The sequence below is a fragment of the Erythrolamprus reginae genome, chromosome 1 (assembly GCF_031021105.1).
Source record: "Erythrolamprus reginae isolate rEryReg1 chromosome 1, rEryReg1.hap1, whole genome shotgun sequence".
Lineage (NCBI taxonomy): Eukaryota > Metazoa > Chordata > Lepidosauria > Squamata > Dipsadidae > Erythrolamprus > Erythrolamprus reginae.
The window spans coordinates 27,227,948-27,246,602 of NC_091950.1; the positions used below are offsets into that span (position 1 = coordinate 27,227,948).

Sequence of the window (18,655 nt, forward strand, 5' to 3'; positions counted from 1 at the left end):
CACACACACACACACACACACACACACACACACACACAAACGGCTGGGGGTTTTTTTCTCTTATTATTTGGGTGCTTTTCACCATATGCTTTAAATCAAGAGTCATTTCTCTTTCTATCTCTCTCCCCTTCTTGCTCTCTCTCTCTCTCTCTCTCTCATTTTCTTTCTCTCTTTCTATTGCTTTCTTTCTTTCTTTCTTTCTTTCTCACTCACTCACGCTCTCTCTCTTTCTTTCTTTCTCTTTTGTTCTCTCTCTTGCTATCTCTCTTCCCCCCCTTTCACTCTCTCTCACTTTCTCACTTACTTTCTCTCTCTCTCCCTCTCTCTCTCTCTCTCTGTCAGCGAGGGGGTTGCGAGAGCGCTTTCTCCGAGCACTTGGGGAATGCCTGCCTTGCCTCTACTGCAGCCCCCTTGCTGAAAGTCTGGGACAAAAGCGCTCCCAGCGAAGGGGCTGTGAGAGGGGTGGGGCGGGCATTCCCGAAGCGCACAGAGAAAGCCCTCTCTCGCAGCCCCCTGGCTGGGAGCGCTTTCGTCCCGAGGAGAAGCCACAGCCGTGGGAGAAGTCGCGCCCCAAGGCAGGAGGCGGCGGAGGAGGAGAGGGGGCGGATCGGGCGGGCGGGGGGCAGGGCCGAGAGGCCAGGGGCGCGAGGGGACTGGAGGCACCGAGGGGAGGCAGGGGCGGCTGCGGCTCCCTTTCCTCCTACTGCCGGCACCTCCCCCCCCCAGGCTGGCAGGGGAATGGGGAGCGCGCGCCCGTGGAAAAAGGTGCACGGGGAGTATTTTGGGACGGCGCGTGCGCACGCGCGCAGCTTACGGGGAACACTGTCCCCAAACCATGTCTGCGGTCTGGTACTGGTTTGTGGTCTGTTGGAAACTGTTGGCAAGTAGCAGGCATGCACAAAACTGTTCCCTCGGCCCCCCCATACCCTCCCGCGCTGGTCCACAGAGCTGAAAAAGTTGGGACCACTATGTTAGAGTCCTTAGTTTGTAGTACTGAACAATACTAAAGCTATTTCTGTTGGAAAACTCAGCCATTTCCTTGAGAGATTTCACAGTGTGCCAAGAAGCCCCTGAGTCACAAGGTTCAGTTAAAAATGACAACAGCAGTGCTGCAATTGTTGTTGCTAAAGGAATGGTCACATGACATTGCACTTTCAATCGCAATGCTTTGTGAGGGACTACTCATAATAGTATGAGTAGCCTTTGAGTCTACAGCCATTTAATGATCATTTGAAGTTGCAATAGCCTTGGAAAGTGTGCTTTATGTCTTGAAAACATTTCTGGCTGTTGCAAAACATTGCACCACCATTCCAGATTAAGACCCACGAGATCACTTAACAACCTCAATCAGGAATGCCAGGTTTATGGTCATTGAGTAAAGCAATCACATTTATTTATTTTATTTTATTTATTTATTGGATTTGTATGCCGCCCCTCTCCGTGGACTCGGGGCGGCTAACAACAGTGACAAAAAATAGATTGTAAAAATGCAATACTACAACAATGATAAAAACCCTTGTTATAAAACCAATCATACATACAAACATACCATGCATAAATTGTAGAAGCCTAGGGGGAAAGATTATCTTAGTTCCCCCATGCTTGACCGCAGAGGTGGGTTTTGAGGAGCTTACGAAAGGCAAGGAGGGTGGGGCAATTCTAATCTCTGGGGGGAGTTGGTTCCAGAGGGTCGGGGCCGCCACAGAGAAGGCTCTTCCCCTGGGCACCGCCAACCAACATTGTTTAGTTGATGGGACCCGGAGAAGGCCCACATGATATCTTGCTTACAGGCCATGTTGCACAGTTGAGACTCTGGTCCCAATAAGTTGAGGGCTATATGTGCTTGCAAACAGCTTGTTATGCCATATCTTCTGTTTGGTAGGTTCTGGCTAGAATGCCTTGGAAACATAGTGAGTTGCTGATATTAGCATAATAGTGACATTCATTCCTTGTAGAAGGAGACTTTCCTTCCATTCTAAGGTGTCTCAGACAATTGTATGTTTTTTTAAATAATGGGTTTTAGATTTCTTTAATGTATTAGATTTTGTTACATTGCTGTTATTGTTGTGACCCGTCCCGAGTCTTCGGAGAGGGGCGGCATACAAATCTAATAAATAAATAAAAATAATTGATACAACTTTGGCCATGCTGTTCCAATTGTTTGTGAGGCTTTGTGTAACATAGTTGCTGGTCCTTTATCGCAGTGTTTCCCAACCTTGGCAACTTGAAGTCCAGATATCTTCAAGTTGCCAAGGTTGGGAAACACTGCTTTATAAGATAGGGGAACTTTGGTCCAAGCTTTCTAGGAAGCAAGCTGAATCAAGAATCGCCAAGGGTAATGATTCAGCTAAGTCAGAGCCTTAGTGACACTTGCAAAAGGTATTGAAGTTTATGAAAGTTCTGGCATTACTTGCTTGTTGACATTTCTTGGGCAGAAGCTGTATGTAAGAGAAGAAATGATTTTTGCATACAGGTAATCCTCAACTTGCAACCACAATTCACCCCAAAAGTAATTTGCTAAACAAGACAGGTGTTAGGTGAGTTTTGCCCCATTTTAGGATCTTTCTTGCCGCAGTTGTTAAGTGAAGCACAACAGATGTTAAATTAGTAACATGGTTATTGTGAATGTGGCTTCTCCATTGACTTTGCCTGTCAGAAGGTTGCAAAGCGTGGTCACATGATCTCAGGATGCTGCAACTGTCATAAATGTGAACCAATTACCAAGCATCCAAATGTTGGTCATGTGATGATGGGGATGCTGCAATGGTCATAAGCATGAAAAACGGTCATAAGTCACTTTTTCAGTGTCACTATAACGTCAGTCAGTAAACAAACTGAAAGTCTTGGACCACCTGTATCTAACCATCTTGAAAGAAAGTCTTTGATGGATATACAGTACAGTGTTCCCTCAATTTTCGCGGGTCCGAACTTCGCGAATATTAATTAAAAAATACTTCGTGGGGTTTTTTCTATACCACGGTTTTTCCCGCTCGATGATGTCATACGTCATCACCAAACTAATAATTTTTGCAAATAAATAAGCAAAAAAAATTATTGTTAATAAATAATTATGTTTATAAATATCAGTAATAATGGTGAGTAAATGGTTGTTAAGGGAATGGGAAATGGTAATTTAGGGGTTTAAAGTGTTAAGGGATGGCTTGTCATACTGTTCATAGCCAAAAATGCTGTATTTACTTCCGCATCTCTACTTTGCGGAAATTCGACTTTCGCGTGCGGTCTTGGAATGAATCCCCCGCAAAACTCGAGGGAACACTGTATACAGTGGTAAAGACCTCAGATAAGGAGGAATTACAAGCCAAAACAGTGACTAAATGCTAGATGCAATAGTAAAGAATTTCATCAATCTAATTTTCTTTGAAAACTCTACAGGGAAAGTAATTATTCCTTTTTTTCTGAGATTGGGATATCTCTTTGACTTGCCATAGGGCAGGCAAATGTTAGATTTAAAGCTGAGCAATGGATAATAACTAGGGGCTAATAATATAAATTGGGACGCCTTCTGGTTTGAGGTAACAATCCCTAATTTCTTTCTTAAATGTTCTTTATAGCTGTGCCAACAAAATAGATACCATTTGTAATATTATTAGTTGTTATATTACAGATGTTTATGTATGTTTGTTCCCTGGTGTAATATATCTATGAACTCTGGCCTGTCATGTGTTGGGGATACAGCTTAGGGCAGTACATGTGCTCAAGCTTTTACATGGTTAATAAGTAAATTGGATGGAAATGGAGCCAGAATGTAGAATCACTGACTTCCAGAAAAAACAAGAACTGTTTTTATGCTTGGAACTCCGAATCTTAGGAAAGAGGTGGCATACAATTCAATTCAATTCAATTCAACTACTATATTTTTTGGACAGTCTTATACACGGATATATAAGACACACCAAGATTTCAAAGAGGAAAGTAAGAAAAAAAAAGTTTTTGTCTTCCCCTGCCCCTAGGAGCTCTCTGCAAGCCTACCAAACCCTCTATGTGCTCCGGTTTTTGTTTTTTGTTTTGCAAAAATGGGCCTGTTTTTCACAAAAATTGGCTTTTTTGTCTTCCCCCAGCCCCCAGGAGAATTCTCCCAAAGCCTCTGCACACCCCATTTTTTGGTAAAAATGTACCTCTTTTCCCCCCATTTTTGCAAAATACGGGGCACACAAAGGGTTTCGGAAGCCTGTAGAGTGCCCCTGGGAGCTGGGGAAAGGCAAAAATGACTCTGTTTTTGCAGCAAAAAAGAAGAAGACCTGTTTTCATCAGTTTTTTGTGAAAAATGGGGCAACCCAGAGGGTTTGGGAAGCCCACAGATTGCTCCTGGGGGCTGGGAGAAGGTAAAAGTACCCCTATTTTTAGAAGAACAGCCCATTTTTCAACCATTTTTTTGCAAAAATATGGTGCACAAAGAGTTTGGGAGGACTGCCGAGTGTTCCTAGGGGCTGGGGGAAGGCAAAAATATCTCCCTGTTTTTCACTAAAACACAGCTGGTTTTGCCTTCTCCCAGCCCCCAGGAGCACTCTGTAGGCCTCCTAAACCTTCTGTGCACCCGTTTTGTGAAAAACAGGCTCATTTTTCACAAAAATGGGACATGGGGTGCGGGCTTTGAGAGGCTAAAAATGGCTCTATTCAGTGTATAAGGTGCACCGAAATCTCCACCCTCTTTTTTTTTTGGGGGGGGGGGGGGGGAAGACTATGAAAAATGTTATATATGTGAAGTCTTGTGGACATTTTACAAATACCTGCTTCCGTCTGAGTTACATTTTAAAATGAAAGGGGATCCATGATCGAAACATATTAAAGGGTTAAATAAAGTTCAGGAGGGAAGTGTTTTTAACAGGAAAGTGAAAACAAGAACAAGGGGGCACAATCTGAGGTTAGAAGCAACGTGAGAAAATATTATTTTACTGAAAGAGTAGTAAATGCTTGGAACAAACTTCCAGCAGACGTGGTTGGTAAACCCACATTAACTGAATTTAAATATGCCTTGGATAAACATATATCTATCCTAAGATAAAATACAGGAAATAGTATAAGGGCAGACCAGATGGACCATGAGGTCTTTTTCTGCCGTCAATCTACTATGTTTCTATGTTTTTCAGCAAATTAAAATCTGAACTAATTATCTCAGATAGTGAGCAGTACTTCAGTCTGCTTCTTGTGGCAGATGTAGAAATTATTTTCACTTAAAGAAGACTAGAACTTCCCACCCCATTTTACTAGATTACTAATCCTCAAAGTGGCCACAACATCCTATTTTTATGGAACTGACAGGCAGGTGGAAATGATCTGTTTATGTATTGAGATGAATTAAAGAATGCATGGTGTGTGGAGTTTTAAGAAAGGTGAGCTTGTCATTTTAATAATTATGAAATTTATTATAATTAATCATAATTAATTATAAATATTCACGGTCTGCTTCATCAGATATAGATAGCATTATCCACAACATCAAGGAAAGTTACTTAATATGCTACCATTTATTAGCAATATCCAACTTATTTTCACTGAACAAAGTAGCCAATATGTATGGAAAGTAATAAATAGTTACAGATCTGAAATTACGGTGATAAAAAAACAATCATTGGAAAATGGAACAGGGGAACAATAATAATTCTACTTTTTGGTCCATTAAATTTTCCTGCAAATGGTCCCCCCCTCCGTTTTTTATAGAACTTTATGGAGATAGCATTTTGAATAAAACACCACAGTTAAAATAGGAGAAATGAAATGCATAAAAACATTTAAACAACAGCAAACAATTTCATCCTTGCAAAATGTTACAGTTATGTCACAATAGTTTTAACAGTTCTGAGCAAATTAGAGCTAAATTGAAATAAACAAGCCTTTCCTGGAATGTCAAAGGAAGTTCAAATCAACGGGGAAGCAACCAATATCTCTAGAAGATGACCAATTTTTGAGCAAGACCATAAAACACAAGGGATATGCAGATTCCTATAAAAAAGGAGATGGTCCTTTAGATAGCAATAGCATTTAGCAATAGCATTTAGACATACCTGTATATACAGTGCTTTATAGCCCTCTCTAAGTGGTTTACAGAGAGTCAGCCTATTGCCCCCAACAATCTGGGTCCTCGTTTTATCCATCTTGGAAGGATGGAGGGCTGAGTCAACTTTGAGCCTACTGAGATTCGATCTGCCAAGCTGCTGGCAGTCGGTGATCAGCAGAAGTAGCTTGCAGCAGTGCACTCTAACCACTGCACCACTAAGGTTCTGGTTATAGCCCCAGAACCCTAGTGTAGAAGACCCAAGGAGTGCTCCCTCCAGTTTGCATCAGGCTTTGGTAGGATAGATTTAGAAAGATGGCACATTTACAGCTGGATTGCTTACTTTTATGAAAGAAGTTCAGATGTTGTTATCGCTGTTATTTTATATGTGTGTTGTTTTTACCCATTTACCAGGGAATAGTATGAAAAAATCATTCACAATAATTCCAATTCAATGCAATGAGATTTTCTCAGAGCCTAATAAAAATATTATCAATAGAACAAGGTATTTAAAACAGTGTTCAAAGATAGGATTGGCTGTATATATACAGCTGCAGTTTTTTCAAGCAGATGCTTATCTGGAAATGTCCACTAAATAAGAGTCAAGCAGTCAGACCCATCATCAATCTACTAGTGATTAAGTAAAGAGCGTATAATCTTAAAGCCTGTCAAGTTTTCACAGAAGGAAAAAGAGAAGAGAGCAGATTATTGGGTTGTTGGGCCAAGTCCTTCAAGGTCTGAAACATGGAGACTACAGCTGTAGAACTATGGAACAAGAACTTGAAAAAGGATCCCGCTGAAGCAATCATTAAAAGAATGAACATGATTGTAGGAAGAAATAAGGGCAAGCAGGTATCGGGGAGTTTGTCATTTGAAAGCTCTGGTTTCTGGCTCAGTTAGGTAGCCCACAAATACGCCTCTGCTGTTTTGAGATGTGTGAAAAACATAGACCAGCCTGAATGGCCATGATCTTATAGTTTAAGATATTTTTAAAAAAATAAAGTGATATATCATGGGTATATGACACCTAAGAAATTATCAAAAATGTACAAAGATAGTTTAATTCACTGTTGGAAATGTGAAAAACACAGAGGGATATATTTCCATTTATCACTTCTAAAAAAAGCAAAAAAAAAATGGATACAGATATATATTTACAATGATACAAAGAATGTTAAAGATGAATATGCCCAAAGAAAAACCACCATAACATTTTTAATTGGGATTTAAGAATAGTGAACTGGAAAAGACTCATGGAAGTTTAGTTTTGTATATGATAACAGCAGCAAGATTATTATATGCACAAAGATGGAATTCCCACAATGGAGAAATGGATCGTAAAAATGTCAGAACTAGCGGAAATGGCAAATCTGATCAGGGAGAAAACAAAACGCTTTTTTTAAAGACTGGAAAATTTTTATGGACGTCTTCCTATAAGAAGAAAAAAGAATGAAATGATGATTTATGGGTTTAAAAGATTGAAACAGATGATAATTAAATAAGGGGTTGAAGGGATTTCTGAAACAGGAAGGGAGATTATAGATTTGCTAATATCTGATGAAGAGAAGGTTGAAAGTTGTTATATTTCATAACATTAGGGTTTTTTTTCTTTTTTTCTTGCATTTCTTTTGCTTGAGATTTGCTTTTGGACTTTATGTAAAATCCTTAATACATATGAATAAATAATAATAAAAAATAACAACCTAAATAACACTGTTCTGGACTAAGATCCAGCAATAGGGACAGAAATTGTGATCAACTGCCAAGGAATCTATTACAATACTCTGGAAGTGAGACAACTAAGGACATAGCAATAACACTGCTTTAGAAGAGCTCACACATGTTGAATATCCTACAAATATTCAACATGTGAACATTAGCAACCTACCAGCAGAATAAATACATCAGTGCAGCCAGAAGACAGTGGGCAGAGGAGACAAATAAGAAGAAAGAGTTAATAGAGAAAGGTAAGGATGACAATCTCCATATTCTTCTTGAGATATTAGATGGACATCCAAGAGAGAAATGCCTGTAAGAGGGACTGTTGTTGTTGAACCTGCATTGTCATCAAGTTCTACAAAAGACCAATAAATTGAACATTAGCATAATAATGATACTGGAAACCCTATTGTAGATCAGGACACTCAAAGAATGAGTGGAAACAATATAATAGTACTCAAGATTGATTCCTTTTTTTGGGGTGGGTGGGTTTAAATTTAATTTTATACAAACAAGCCATCTTTCATTAAACAGTGAGTCATCTGGGAACAAATATTTTGTGCAATAACAGAGTTTATAGCCATATTCATTATTTAATATATTCTTAGCTCAATATCAATAAATTAAATATCTAATACTATGACAATCCTCCCTCTTAATTTATTTAACTCTTATTAATTATATTAACCCTATTAATACATTTCTATATTTCGTATCTACTTTTGTTTCTAACTTTTCTCTAACCATCAATAAAATAACCCCCACATAATATAATATTCGGTTTGTTCTTTCTCTTTAATTGCCAGTGTTAACTTATTCCTTTCTACGCATCCTAATATTTTCCTAATCACATTCTCCTCTGTGGGGATCAACACAATCACCACCAATCATGCCAAATATTATAACCCTTGGTAACTTAAATAACAGTATCAGATGGTCAATCAGATGCCGCCATGAGATTGAAAAAGATTGACATTGATACAAGATGCTGGGAACTTGCCAGAAAAGTGTTGTTCAAAATTCAAGAAAATGCCATCTCAGTTGAATGGAAAACTACCAGTAGTTAATGAACAGTTCACCTGGAATGTGCCACCAGACAGGAAAATGGGTTAGAAGACTACAGTAAAAGAAGCCCTCCGTGATTTAGCCTCCAAGACAGGGATAAAGTCAAAGGTGAGAGACTAAGGGTTGGGGGAGAAGGACTACCAAGAGGAAAAGAAAGAGCAACATTCACTTCTTTATCAGGAAAAAAATCTCCCAGATCCTCATGGAACAGTTGTACCTCCCAGCACAGAAAGCTGTCATATCATGAGTTAAATTTTTGATCTGTGTAGTCCAGTATTGCTGATGCTGACTGGTAACCATATTAAGTAAGTCAAATGTTCTCAACACAGAGCAGCCCTTTGATATGGAAGATTTACAGCAATCACTTTGCATCATTTGCGGGTTAGGAACGAACATAACAGGATTCATAAATACAGCATCATTTGTATAACATGCCCATGGTCTATATTAGTAGAATTCTATATACTAGACCAGAGGTAGGCAAAGTTGGCTCTTCTGTGACATGTGGACTTCAACTCCTAGAATTCTTGAGCCAATCATGCTAGTTCAGGAATTCTGGGAGTTGAAGTCCACATGTCACAGAAGAGCCAACTTTGCCTACCTCTGGTCTAGACTAAAAGAAAATACTGTGATACCTCGTCTTACAAACGCCTCATCATACAAACTTTTCGAGATACAAACCCAGGGTTTAAGATTTTTTTACCTCTTCTTACAAACTATTTTCACCTTACAAACCCACCACCGCCGTGGGATGCCCCACCTCCAGACCTCCGTTGCCAGCAAAGCACCTGTTTTTGCGCTGCTGGGTTCCCCCTGAGGCTCCCATCCATGGGAAACCCCACCTCTGGACTTCTGCGTTTTTGTGATGCTGCAGGGGAATCCCAGCAGGGGAATCCTAGCAAAAATGGGTGCTTCGCTGGCAACGGAAGTCTGGAGGTGGGGTTTCCCAGTGAGGGGAGCCTCAGTGAAATCGCAGCATCGCAAAAACACAGAGGTCCGGAGGTGGGGTTTCGAAGACTTTGGTGTTTTTGCGATGCTGCTATTTCACTGAGGCTCCCCTCACTGGGAAACCCCACCTCCAGACTTCCGTTGCCAGCGAAGCGCTCGTTTTTGCGATGCTGGGATTCCCCTGCTGGGATTCCCCTGCAGCATCGCAAAAACACAGAGGGGAATCACAGCAGTGCAAAAACGGGCGCTTCAGCTGGCAAAAGGGGCGAATTTTGGGCTTGCACGCATTAATCGCTTTTCCATTGAGTCCTATGGGAAACATTGTTTCGTCTTACAAACTTTTCACCTTAAGAACCTTGTCCCGGAACCAATTAAGTTTGTAAGATGAGGTATCACTGTATACTCAAGTATATTCAACAAGAATGTGTTGGGAGATACTTGATCTAAGAAGATTCTCTGTTTTAATAAATTGAAATCCTCTATAATTTATCTCCAAGAACCAGAACAGAGAATTTGGGCTGTTTTTTGTCACTAGGAAAAGGATTGAAAATAAACTATCATCATAGTATCCTGAACATAAATATACAGAGAGTTTATATATTCATCTAATGCATTTAAAGCTAATAGGGCATAGGTTTGGATGAATTACCTTGCAGGATTTTGAATTAGAGAGATTGATAATAGCTTGTTTATTTCCAAGATAAGTGTTGCCAGCTAGACTGGAGAAAGAGGTCAAGAAAGGGCTTAGCTTGGAATTGTCGCACAGCCACAAACTTTATAATCATGACCTCCCCCAAAATCTATGAAGCCTTATCTGGTTATTCCTAAGCAAGCAGTCTGATAAGATTTTTGTAACATACAAGGGAAAACAAAGTTACAGTCTGAGGCTATTTACAAGCGATTCTGGTTGCTTCTGCCTGACAGTGGTTTATGGTTAGTGGTTAACCTTCAGTATAATCTTATCTATATATAAAGTAGGAAGATGAATGATTGGACATGGGATGTGTGGTAACAGATCTAACAGATTAACAGAGCTGGAAGAGACCTTGTAGGTCATCTTAGTCCAACCCCCTGCCCAAGCAGGAGACCCCACAAGTTTTAATCCAAGCATGGTCCTGTGATTTTGGATTCATCATTGGAGTCTTTCAAGAAGAGATTGGAGACACCATTTCTGACAAATGGCAGTCCAATCTCTTCTTGAAAGCCTCTGGTGATTAATTTAGAATCACATGATCATGCTTGGGGTAAAACTAGGCTTTTGGTTGTGCTTACAGTAGGTTTATTTAATCTAATTTATTTGTTTAATCTAATTTATATGCCACCCAACTCCCGAATTACTCTGGGCGGTTTACAGCAAGAACATATAAAAAGACAGTTTAAAGAACAATTTAAAACCCCTTATAAAAACATTCATATCCTTTGTGGCCATAAACTAACCAGTGGCATGAACACATTAAGGCTGATTAGCTTGGTTTGCATCTTCTCTACCTTATTAAAAACCATTATATAAAAATCTTGGTTGACTTAAGTCATGAAGAAACTACAAGTCAGTAGCAGTGGATTTATTTAGGGTTATTCTGGAAGATTGCAAATTGCAATGTAAAAATAAAAGATAAAAGCCATAAATTAACAGTAAAAGTAAAAGAAACAAAAGTTAATGTTATGTGTCTGTGATACTAATAGAAAGGTTAAGAATATACTGTAGTCAGTCTGATTAAAAATTGGTGTAATTTTGTCAAGTGTGGTTAATTAATATTTACTTGTTTATTGAATATATCACATTAATATCCCACCACAATTGTACACAGAGTTTTAGTAGTTTGCAACTTGAAAGAATACTAACAATTAACAATTAATAAAACTGATACAATAAAACAGACAAATTTACCCCCCAAAAGGCATCAAGCTCTAAATGCTCTGTGTGGGAACACTCCATTTCAAGATGCTTCCAGACAGTGACCAGATTGCATGTCATGAAATGATGGGATAGATTTAATTATAAATGAAATGGCTAAATATTAGAATATATAGCTTGGTATCATGTAGGTTGCGGTGGGTGTACATGAAAATAGGAGCCCAGAGGTCAATGATGTTGAATATTATGTTTCAATAATGATAATGAAAAACTAGATATGAGTTTTTGTAAAAAGTTGTGCATTGTTCTAAATTATTACAATGAATGAAAAATGGTCATAAAGAAGATATGGAATTTGCTTTGAACAGTTATATATAATTTTATTAGGCCAAAATGCAGCACTGTTAGAATTTCAGTAGGGATGATTAACAAAATGAAGAAGTGAGAGAAGCTGTAAATGAGAGAAAAAAGTGCATATAAAATATTGCTGCAAAAATAAGGAAGGAAGAAATAATACATTGTGTACATAGAGAGACAGTTGCAAAGAACATAATCAAAGCAAGAATTGTTAAGGGTGAAACAGGAAGAGAAACCACAGAGCAATTTTCATGGAAATAAGTTGTTTTGAAATTGACAAGTAGCTAAGCAAAGGTCGTCCAGCAGAATCAATGAAATTAAAAAATAATAGTGATAAAATTATTTTGAATGAAAGGGAAATGCAACACATTTTTCCCATTAGGAATAATGCATTGAGTCACAAGGCAGCCAATGCCGACAAGTTCTCGCTTATGCATTAAGAACCAAACAAACAAGTATCGAAACAAATATTTTTGTGTCAAAATGCGTTGAAGTACCAAATTGGATGAGTTTCAAAGCGGTTGAATACCAAAGTACCATTGTATATACTTGCAGATGAACCCATATGTTGATAAGCTGAAACCAATTTGGGGTGCCTTTTGGTACCCAAAATTCTTAGCTTACCTACAAGTATATGCAATAGTGGTAATCGGAGAAATGTTAAAAAATGAATTTGATTTACTTGTAGATTGAGTATTCATTTGTCCAGTGTGTGTGAGAGGCCTGCATTTATGTCTTAACAGCTGAGAACCAAACAAGCAAGTATCGAAACAAATATTTTTGTGTCAAAATGCATTGAAGTACCAAATTGGATGAGTTTCAAAGCAGTTGAATACCAAAGTACCATTGTATATACTTGCAGATGAACCCATATGCTGATAAGCTAAAACTAATTTAGGGGTGCCTTTTGGTACCCAAAATTCTTAGCTTACCTACAAGTATATACAATAGTGGTAATCGGAGAAATGTTAAAAAATGAATTTGATTTACTTGTAGATTTGAGTATTCATTTGTCCAGTGTGTGTGAGAAGCCTGCATTTATGTCTTAACAGCTGGAAGAAAGTTGATACTGTTCCCCTACACAAAAGAAAAAGTAGCAAGAATGAATACAGTAACTACAAGGAAAGTTAATTTGTTGTCTCGAAAAGTATTTTGACAGATTTCTGACTGAGAGGGAATGAGAGGTGATGACTGACAACATTTGGAAAATGTGGTGTGGCTTTATGCCAGGCAGGAGGAGTACAACACAGATCTTTGCTTGTTAGTGGATCATTCAGGAATGTTTGAATGTTTAGCACACAATAAAATGTAGGTTTGTTAGTTTAGAAAAGTGTATGACAAAATAAATACGGTTCAATTAAGAAATGCTTTGTGCAATACAAGGGTTGGTTGCTGAATGATAAAAGCAGTGTATGTTGGAAGTCCAGCATGCGTGGAAAGAAGTAGAATGCTCCATGCATAGTTCAACATTGAGCAGGGAACAAGATGAGGATCGTTCAATATAATAAGGAAGGTATAAGGAATGCATACTGTATGCAGGTGATGTGCTCTGTAGTTGGTTCAGCTCAAATGCTTTATGGTGAATATTAGACAGATTGTACAATCCAATAAAGGAGCATGGATCTGAAAAGTTATGTTTCAGAGATCAAGGTAATTATGTTAGATGGAAAATGTGCATTGAATAATTGCACACTATGCATAAATGGCCCAAAACCGGAGCACATAGATCGCTTTGTTTACCTTGATACTACTTGCTAAAAATGAGGAATTGGATAAAAAAAGCTATGAAGATGTGCAAATACTGGTAGAAAAATAATGCATAATGTGTGGTCCATTGTGAAACATGAATGTTGAAAGAAGCAAAAATAGCCGTGTATAAAGATGGCTTTCCACTTATTTATTTATGGAAGTGAGAGTTGGGTCAGAAAAATATCAAAACAGTTTCAGTGTATGGGTAATCCTTGACTTAGTTTGTTTAGCGACCATTCAAAGTTACAACAGCATTGAAAAGGTGACTTATGACCATTTTTCACACATGACCATTACTGCATCCCTATGATCTTGTGATTAAAATTCAGCCGCTAACTTTGGTCTCATATTTATGATGGTTGCAGTTTCCTGAAAAAGTCAAACTGGAAGTCAGGTTCATTTAATAATATATAACCATTATCGATCTGAAGATCAGCAGATCAGCTAACAGGAAATAGAGTGAGCTCCTGTTACTTGTACCAGCTTCTGCCAATCTAGCAGTTTGAAAGCACATAAAAAATGCAAGTAGAAAAATAGGGACTACTTTGGTGGGAAGGTTACAGCACGCCGTGTGCTTTTGGCATTTAGTCATTCCAGCCATATGACCAAGGAGATGAACACTGCCTCTGGAGTCGGAAACGACTAGCACGCATGTGGGGGGAACCTTTAACTTTACCTTATGGTAGAAATGAGGATAACTTGCAAAATAGAACAATACAAAAAGATTCACTGAATAATGTTAACAGAAAGTAGATTTAGCTGTATGTTTTCCTATTTCATGCCTTTAGGTTATATGTCTACTATTTCTGACTCTCTTCCTTTGTATAACATCATTTACTCCAAAAAGAAATAGCATAAAAGATAATCAAGCAATGAATCAATGAACACCTAGTAATAAGCAAAAGCCAACATAGGCTTGTGAAAAGCAGATCATGCCAGACTAATCTGACAAGATAACCAATTACTAATCTTATTGCATTTTTTGACAAAGGGACAAAATTAGTGAACCAGAGGATTGCTGTTGATTAAATTTACTTGGACCTCAGTAAGGCATTTGATAAAGTAGACCATATTTCTACTAGATAAAGTTGAAAAATGTGGGGTAGACAGCAACACCACCAGATGGATTCAAAACTGTCTAGCCAACCACACTCAATGTGCAGTGCTCAATGGAACTGCATCTACAAGGAGGGAAGTATGCAGTGGAGTACCCCAAGGCCCAGTACTCTTTAACGCCTACATCAGTGACTTGGTCGAAGGGATAGATGGGAAACTCATCAAATTTGCAGATGACACCAAACTGGCAGGAATAGCCAACTCTCCAGAAAATATGCTCAAGATACAGAAGGACCTTGACAGACTTGAACATTAGGTGCTATCTAACAAAATGAAATTCAGTGGTGAAAAAAAGTAAGGTTCTACATTTAGAGAAGAAAAACAAAATGCACAGGTACAGTGTATGTGGTACCTTGCTCAACAGTAGTATAGATCACATCATTACCTGCTGTCTATTTCTGTTAGTAGTAGCTCTTCAACGAAACAGAGAAAGGCCTCTCTCAGCTAAGTTATCCTTCAGCTGGAGATACAGTGTTCCCTCGATTTTCGCGGGGGATGCGTTCCGAGACCGCCCGCGAAAGTTGAATTTCCGCGAAGTAGAGATGCGGAAGTAAATACACCATTTTTGGCTATGGACAGTATCACAAGCCTTCCCTTTAAACCCCTAAATTGCAATTTCCCATTCCCTTAACAACCATTTACTCACCATTATTACTGGTACTCACCATTGAATAAGACACTTAGTGATCCTGATATTTATAAACATAATTATTTATTAACAATCATTTTTTTTTTGTTATTTGCAAAAATTATTAGTTTGCTGATGACATATGATGTCATTGGGTGGGAAAAACCGTAGTATAGGAAAAAAACCGTGAAGTATTTTTTAATAAATATTTTTTGAAAAACCGTGGTATAGGCTATTCGCGAAGTTCGAACCCGCGAAAATCGAGGGAACACTGTACTAAGATTCAACCCTGGGATCTTTTGAACAAAGATCCTGCCCTGTGTCATTGAACTACTTCTTCCATTAACTTATTTCAAATGTGATACATTCTGCAGGCCAGCAGAAGGATCAAGGAGACGACGAGACCTCGGGAGAGTTGCTAATAGCACCATGGTGGTGCCAACCACGCTGGGCTTGCTAAACATGTCCACGACAACACCGGAGGTCCCAGAGGAACCAAAGCCTTTCCAGATGATGGTTTTCAAGGAGTCAGTCGTCATCTCCAGCTTGCAACACTTCACAGGGTACCGGATTGAGATCCAAGCCTGTAACCGTGAAGCTCTAACAACATGCAGCGTTGCCGCCTACGTCAGTGCCAGGACCATGCCAGAAGGTGAGAAAGCATTTCCCAACTGGGTCCTATCTAATCAGCATGTTTACAAGACAAGGCACGAAGCAGGCTGGTTAATTTGCACTGATTGGCTTTTTTCCCCTCCCTTCTGTTCTTTATTAGTGAAAAAAGATGACATTGTTGGACCTGTGACTCATGTGTTAGTAGACAAAAACATAGTCCACTTAAAGTGGCAGGAGCCCAAGGAGCCAAATGGCCTGATCATCCTGTATGAAGTCAACTATGGGCGCCTTGGGGACCCAGAGGTGAGCCTTCATCCCTGTACTCTTCTTTCCTCAGGTGCTGTCTGCTTTTCCCCCATGGTTTTGTATAACATTTTAGGAAGAAAGGGGATTGGAGTCTAATGGACTTATCCCCGTGAAACAGTTCTCTTTCTCTGTGTGTATGTATATAGGAGAGAAAGAGCATGCACAGTCATCAGCCCAGAAAAGTTTAGAACCCTGTTGTGGGATGAGTTGTACTGCACATCGATATTTATTCATCCTGCATTACACGGCTGCCCACAGTTTCTTTGTTCGGTTGCACAGAACGCATTTCACACATGTATGGTTTTTAATTGTTGGGGTTTTATATGTCTTTTCTTTAATACAGTGTTCCCTCGATTTTCGCGGGTTCGAACTTCGCGAATAGCCTATACAGTAGTCCCTCGCTATACCGCGCTTCACCTACTGCGGCTTCACTTCATCGCGGGTTTCTGAGGAAGCTGATCGGCAGATTTAAACAGCCTGCCGAACTCGATCGGCAGGGTTTTTTTTAAAAAAAAATATCTAAAATTGTAAATACTGTATTTAAATACTGTATCTAAAATAAACACTGTGTGGGCAGGGTTTATAAACACTTAAAACAATGAAAACTTACCAAACAATTACAATATAAATACTTAAATAAGTACTATCAGTCAGTCGATAAATTCCCCATCGCGGATTTCACCTATCGCGGCCAGGTCTGGAACGTAACACCAGCGATAGGTGAGGGACTATGAGGGACTACTGTACCACGGTTTTTCAAAAAATATTAATTAAAAAATACTTCACGGTTTTTTCCCTATACCATGGTTTTTCCCACCCAATGATGTCATATGTCATCACCAAACTAATACTTTTTGCAAATAAATAACAAAAAAAATAATGATTGTTAATAAATAATTATGTTTATAAATATCAGGATCACTAAGTGTCTTATTCAATGGTGAATACCAGTAATAATGGTGAGTAAATGGTTGTTAAGGGAATGGGAAATGGTAATTTAGGGGTGTAAAGTGTTTATGGAAGGCTTGTGATACTGTCCATAGCCAAAATTGGTGTATTTACTTCCGCATCTCTACTTTGCGAAAATTCAACATTCGCGGGCGGTCTTGGAACGCATCCCCTGCGGAAATCGAGGGAACGCTGTATTAGATTTGTTACTGTTATATTGTTTTTATTATTGTTGTGAGCCGCCCTGAGTCTTCGGAGAGGGGCGGCGTACAAATCTAATAAATTGAATTGAATTGAATGTAGCTCTTCTTTAGTTCATGTAGCACCTGGGCAACAGAACACCCAACTATCTCTCTTCTACCCTTTTAGGAACGCTATTGTGTGTCTCGCCGGCAGTTCTCCAGTGAACAGGGCTGCAGGCTGCGGGGGCTGCAACCTGGCAACTACAGTGTGCGCATCCGAGCAACTTCCTTGGCTGGAAATGGATCATGGACAGAGCCCATCTACTTTTACATTTCTGATTATTGTAAGATCAGGATTTCTTGGTGCTTTGAGTTTCTAATTACATGTTGGGCGGGGGAGGTAGCAGGAGCATGAAGAAATGGCTGGGGTCTCATCCCTGCCTCCAGTGCATTGTGTCTTCTCATGTCCTAGCCTGTGAGGGAATGTGGCCACTAGGAAAGATAATAATAATAATAATAATAATAATAATAATAATAATAATAATAATAATAATAATAATAATTTATTGGATTTGTATGCCGCTCCTCTCCGCAGACTCGGGGCGGTTCACAACAATAATAAACACAACATTTATTTATTTATTTATTATTTAGATTTGTATGCCGCCACTCTCCGCAAACTCGGGGCGGCTAACAACAATAATAAACACAACATTTATTTATTTATTTATTATTTAGATTTGTATGCCGCTCCTCTCCGCAGACTCGGGGCGGTTCACAACAATAATAAACACAACATTTATTTATTTATTTATTATTTAGATTTGTATGCCACTCCTCTCCGCAAACTCGGGGCGGCTAACAACAATAATAAACACATTTATTTATTTATTTATTATTTAGATTTGTATGCCGCCCCTCTCCGCAGACTCGGGGCAGTTCACAACAATAATAAACACAACATTTATTTATTTATTTATTATTTAGATTTGTATGCCGCTCCTCTCCGCAAACTCGGGGCGGCTAACAACAATAATAAACACAACATTTATTTATTTATTTATTATTTAGATTTGTATGCCGCTCCTCTCCGCAGACTCGGGGCGGTTCACAACAAAAATACAACAATCATAACAAATCCAAATAATTTAAAATAT

General features: G+C 38.9%; 1 protein-coding gene across 1 annotated transcript in view; it reads left to right on the forward strand.

Annotated features, from left to right (window-relative positions):
• The window catches only part of INSR (insulin receptor), a 113,542-nt gene that overhangs the window by 79,211 nt on the left and 15,676 nt on the right, over nt 1-18,655 (forward strand). The window contains exons 11-13 of the mRNA XM_070747988.1: nt 15,825-16,102; nt 16,223-16,365; nt 17,686-17,842. Coding sequence (XP_070604089.1) covers nt 15,825-16,102; nt 16,223-16,365; nt 17,686-17,842 — 578 coding nt within the window. The remainder of the gene's footprint in view (nt 1-15,824; nt 16,103-16,222; nt 16,366-17,685; nt 17,843-18,655) is intronic.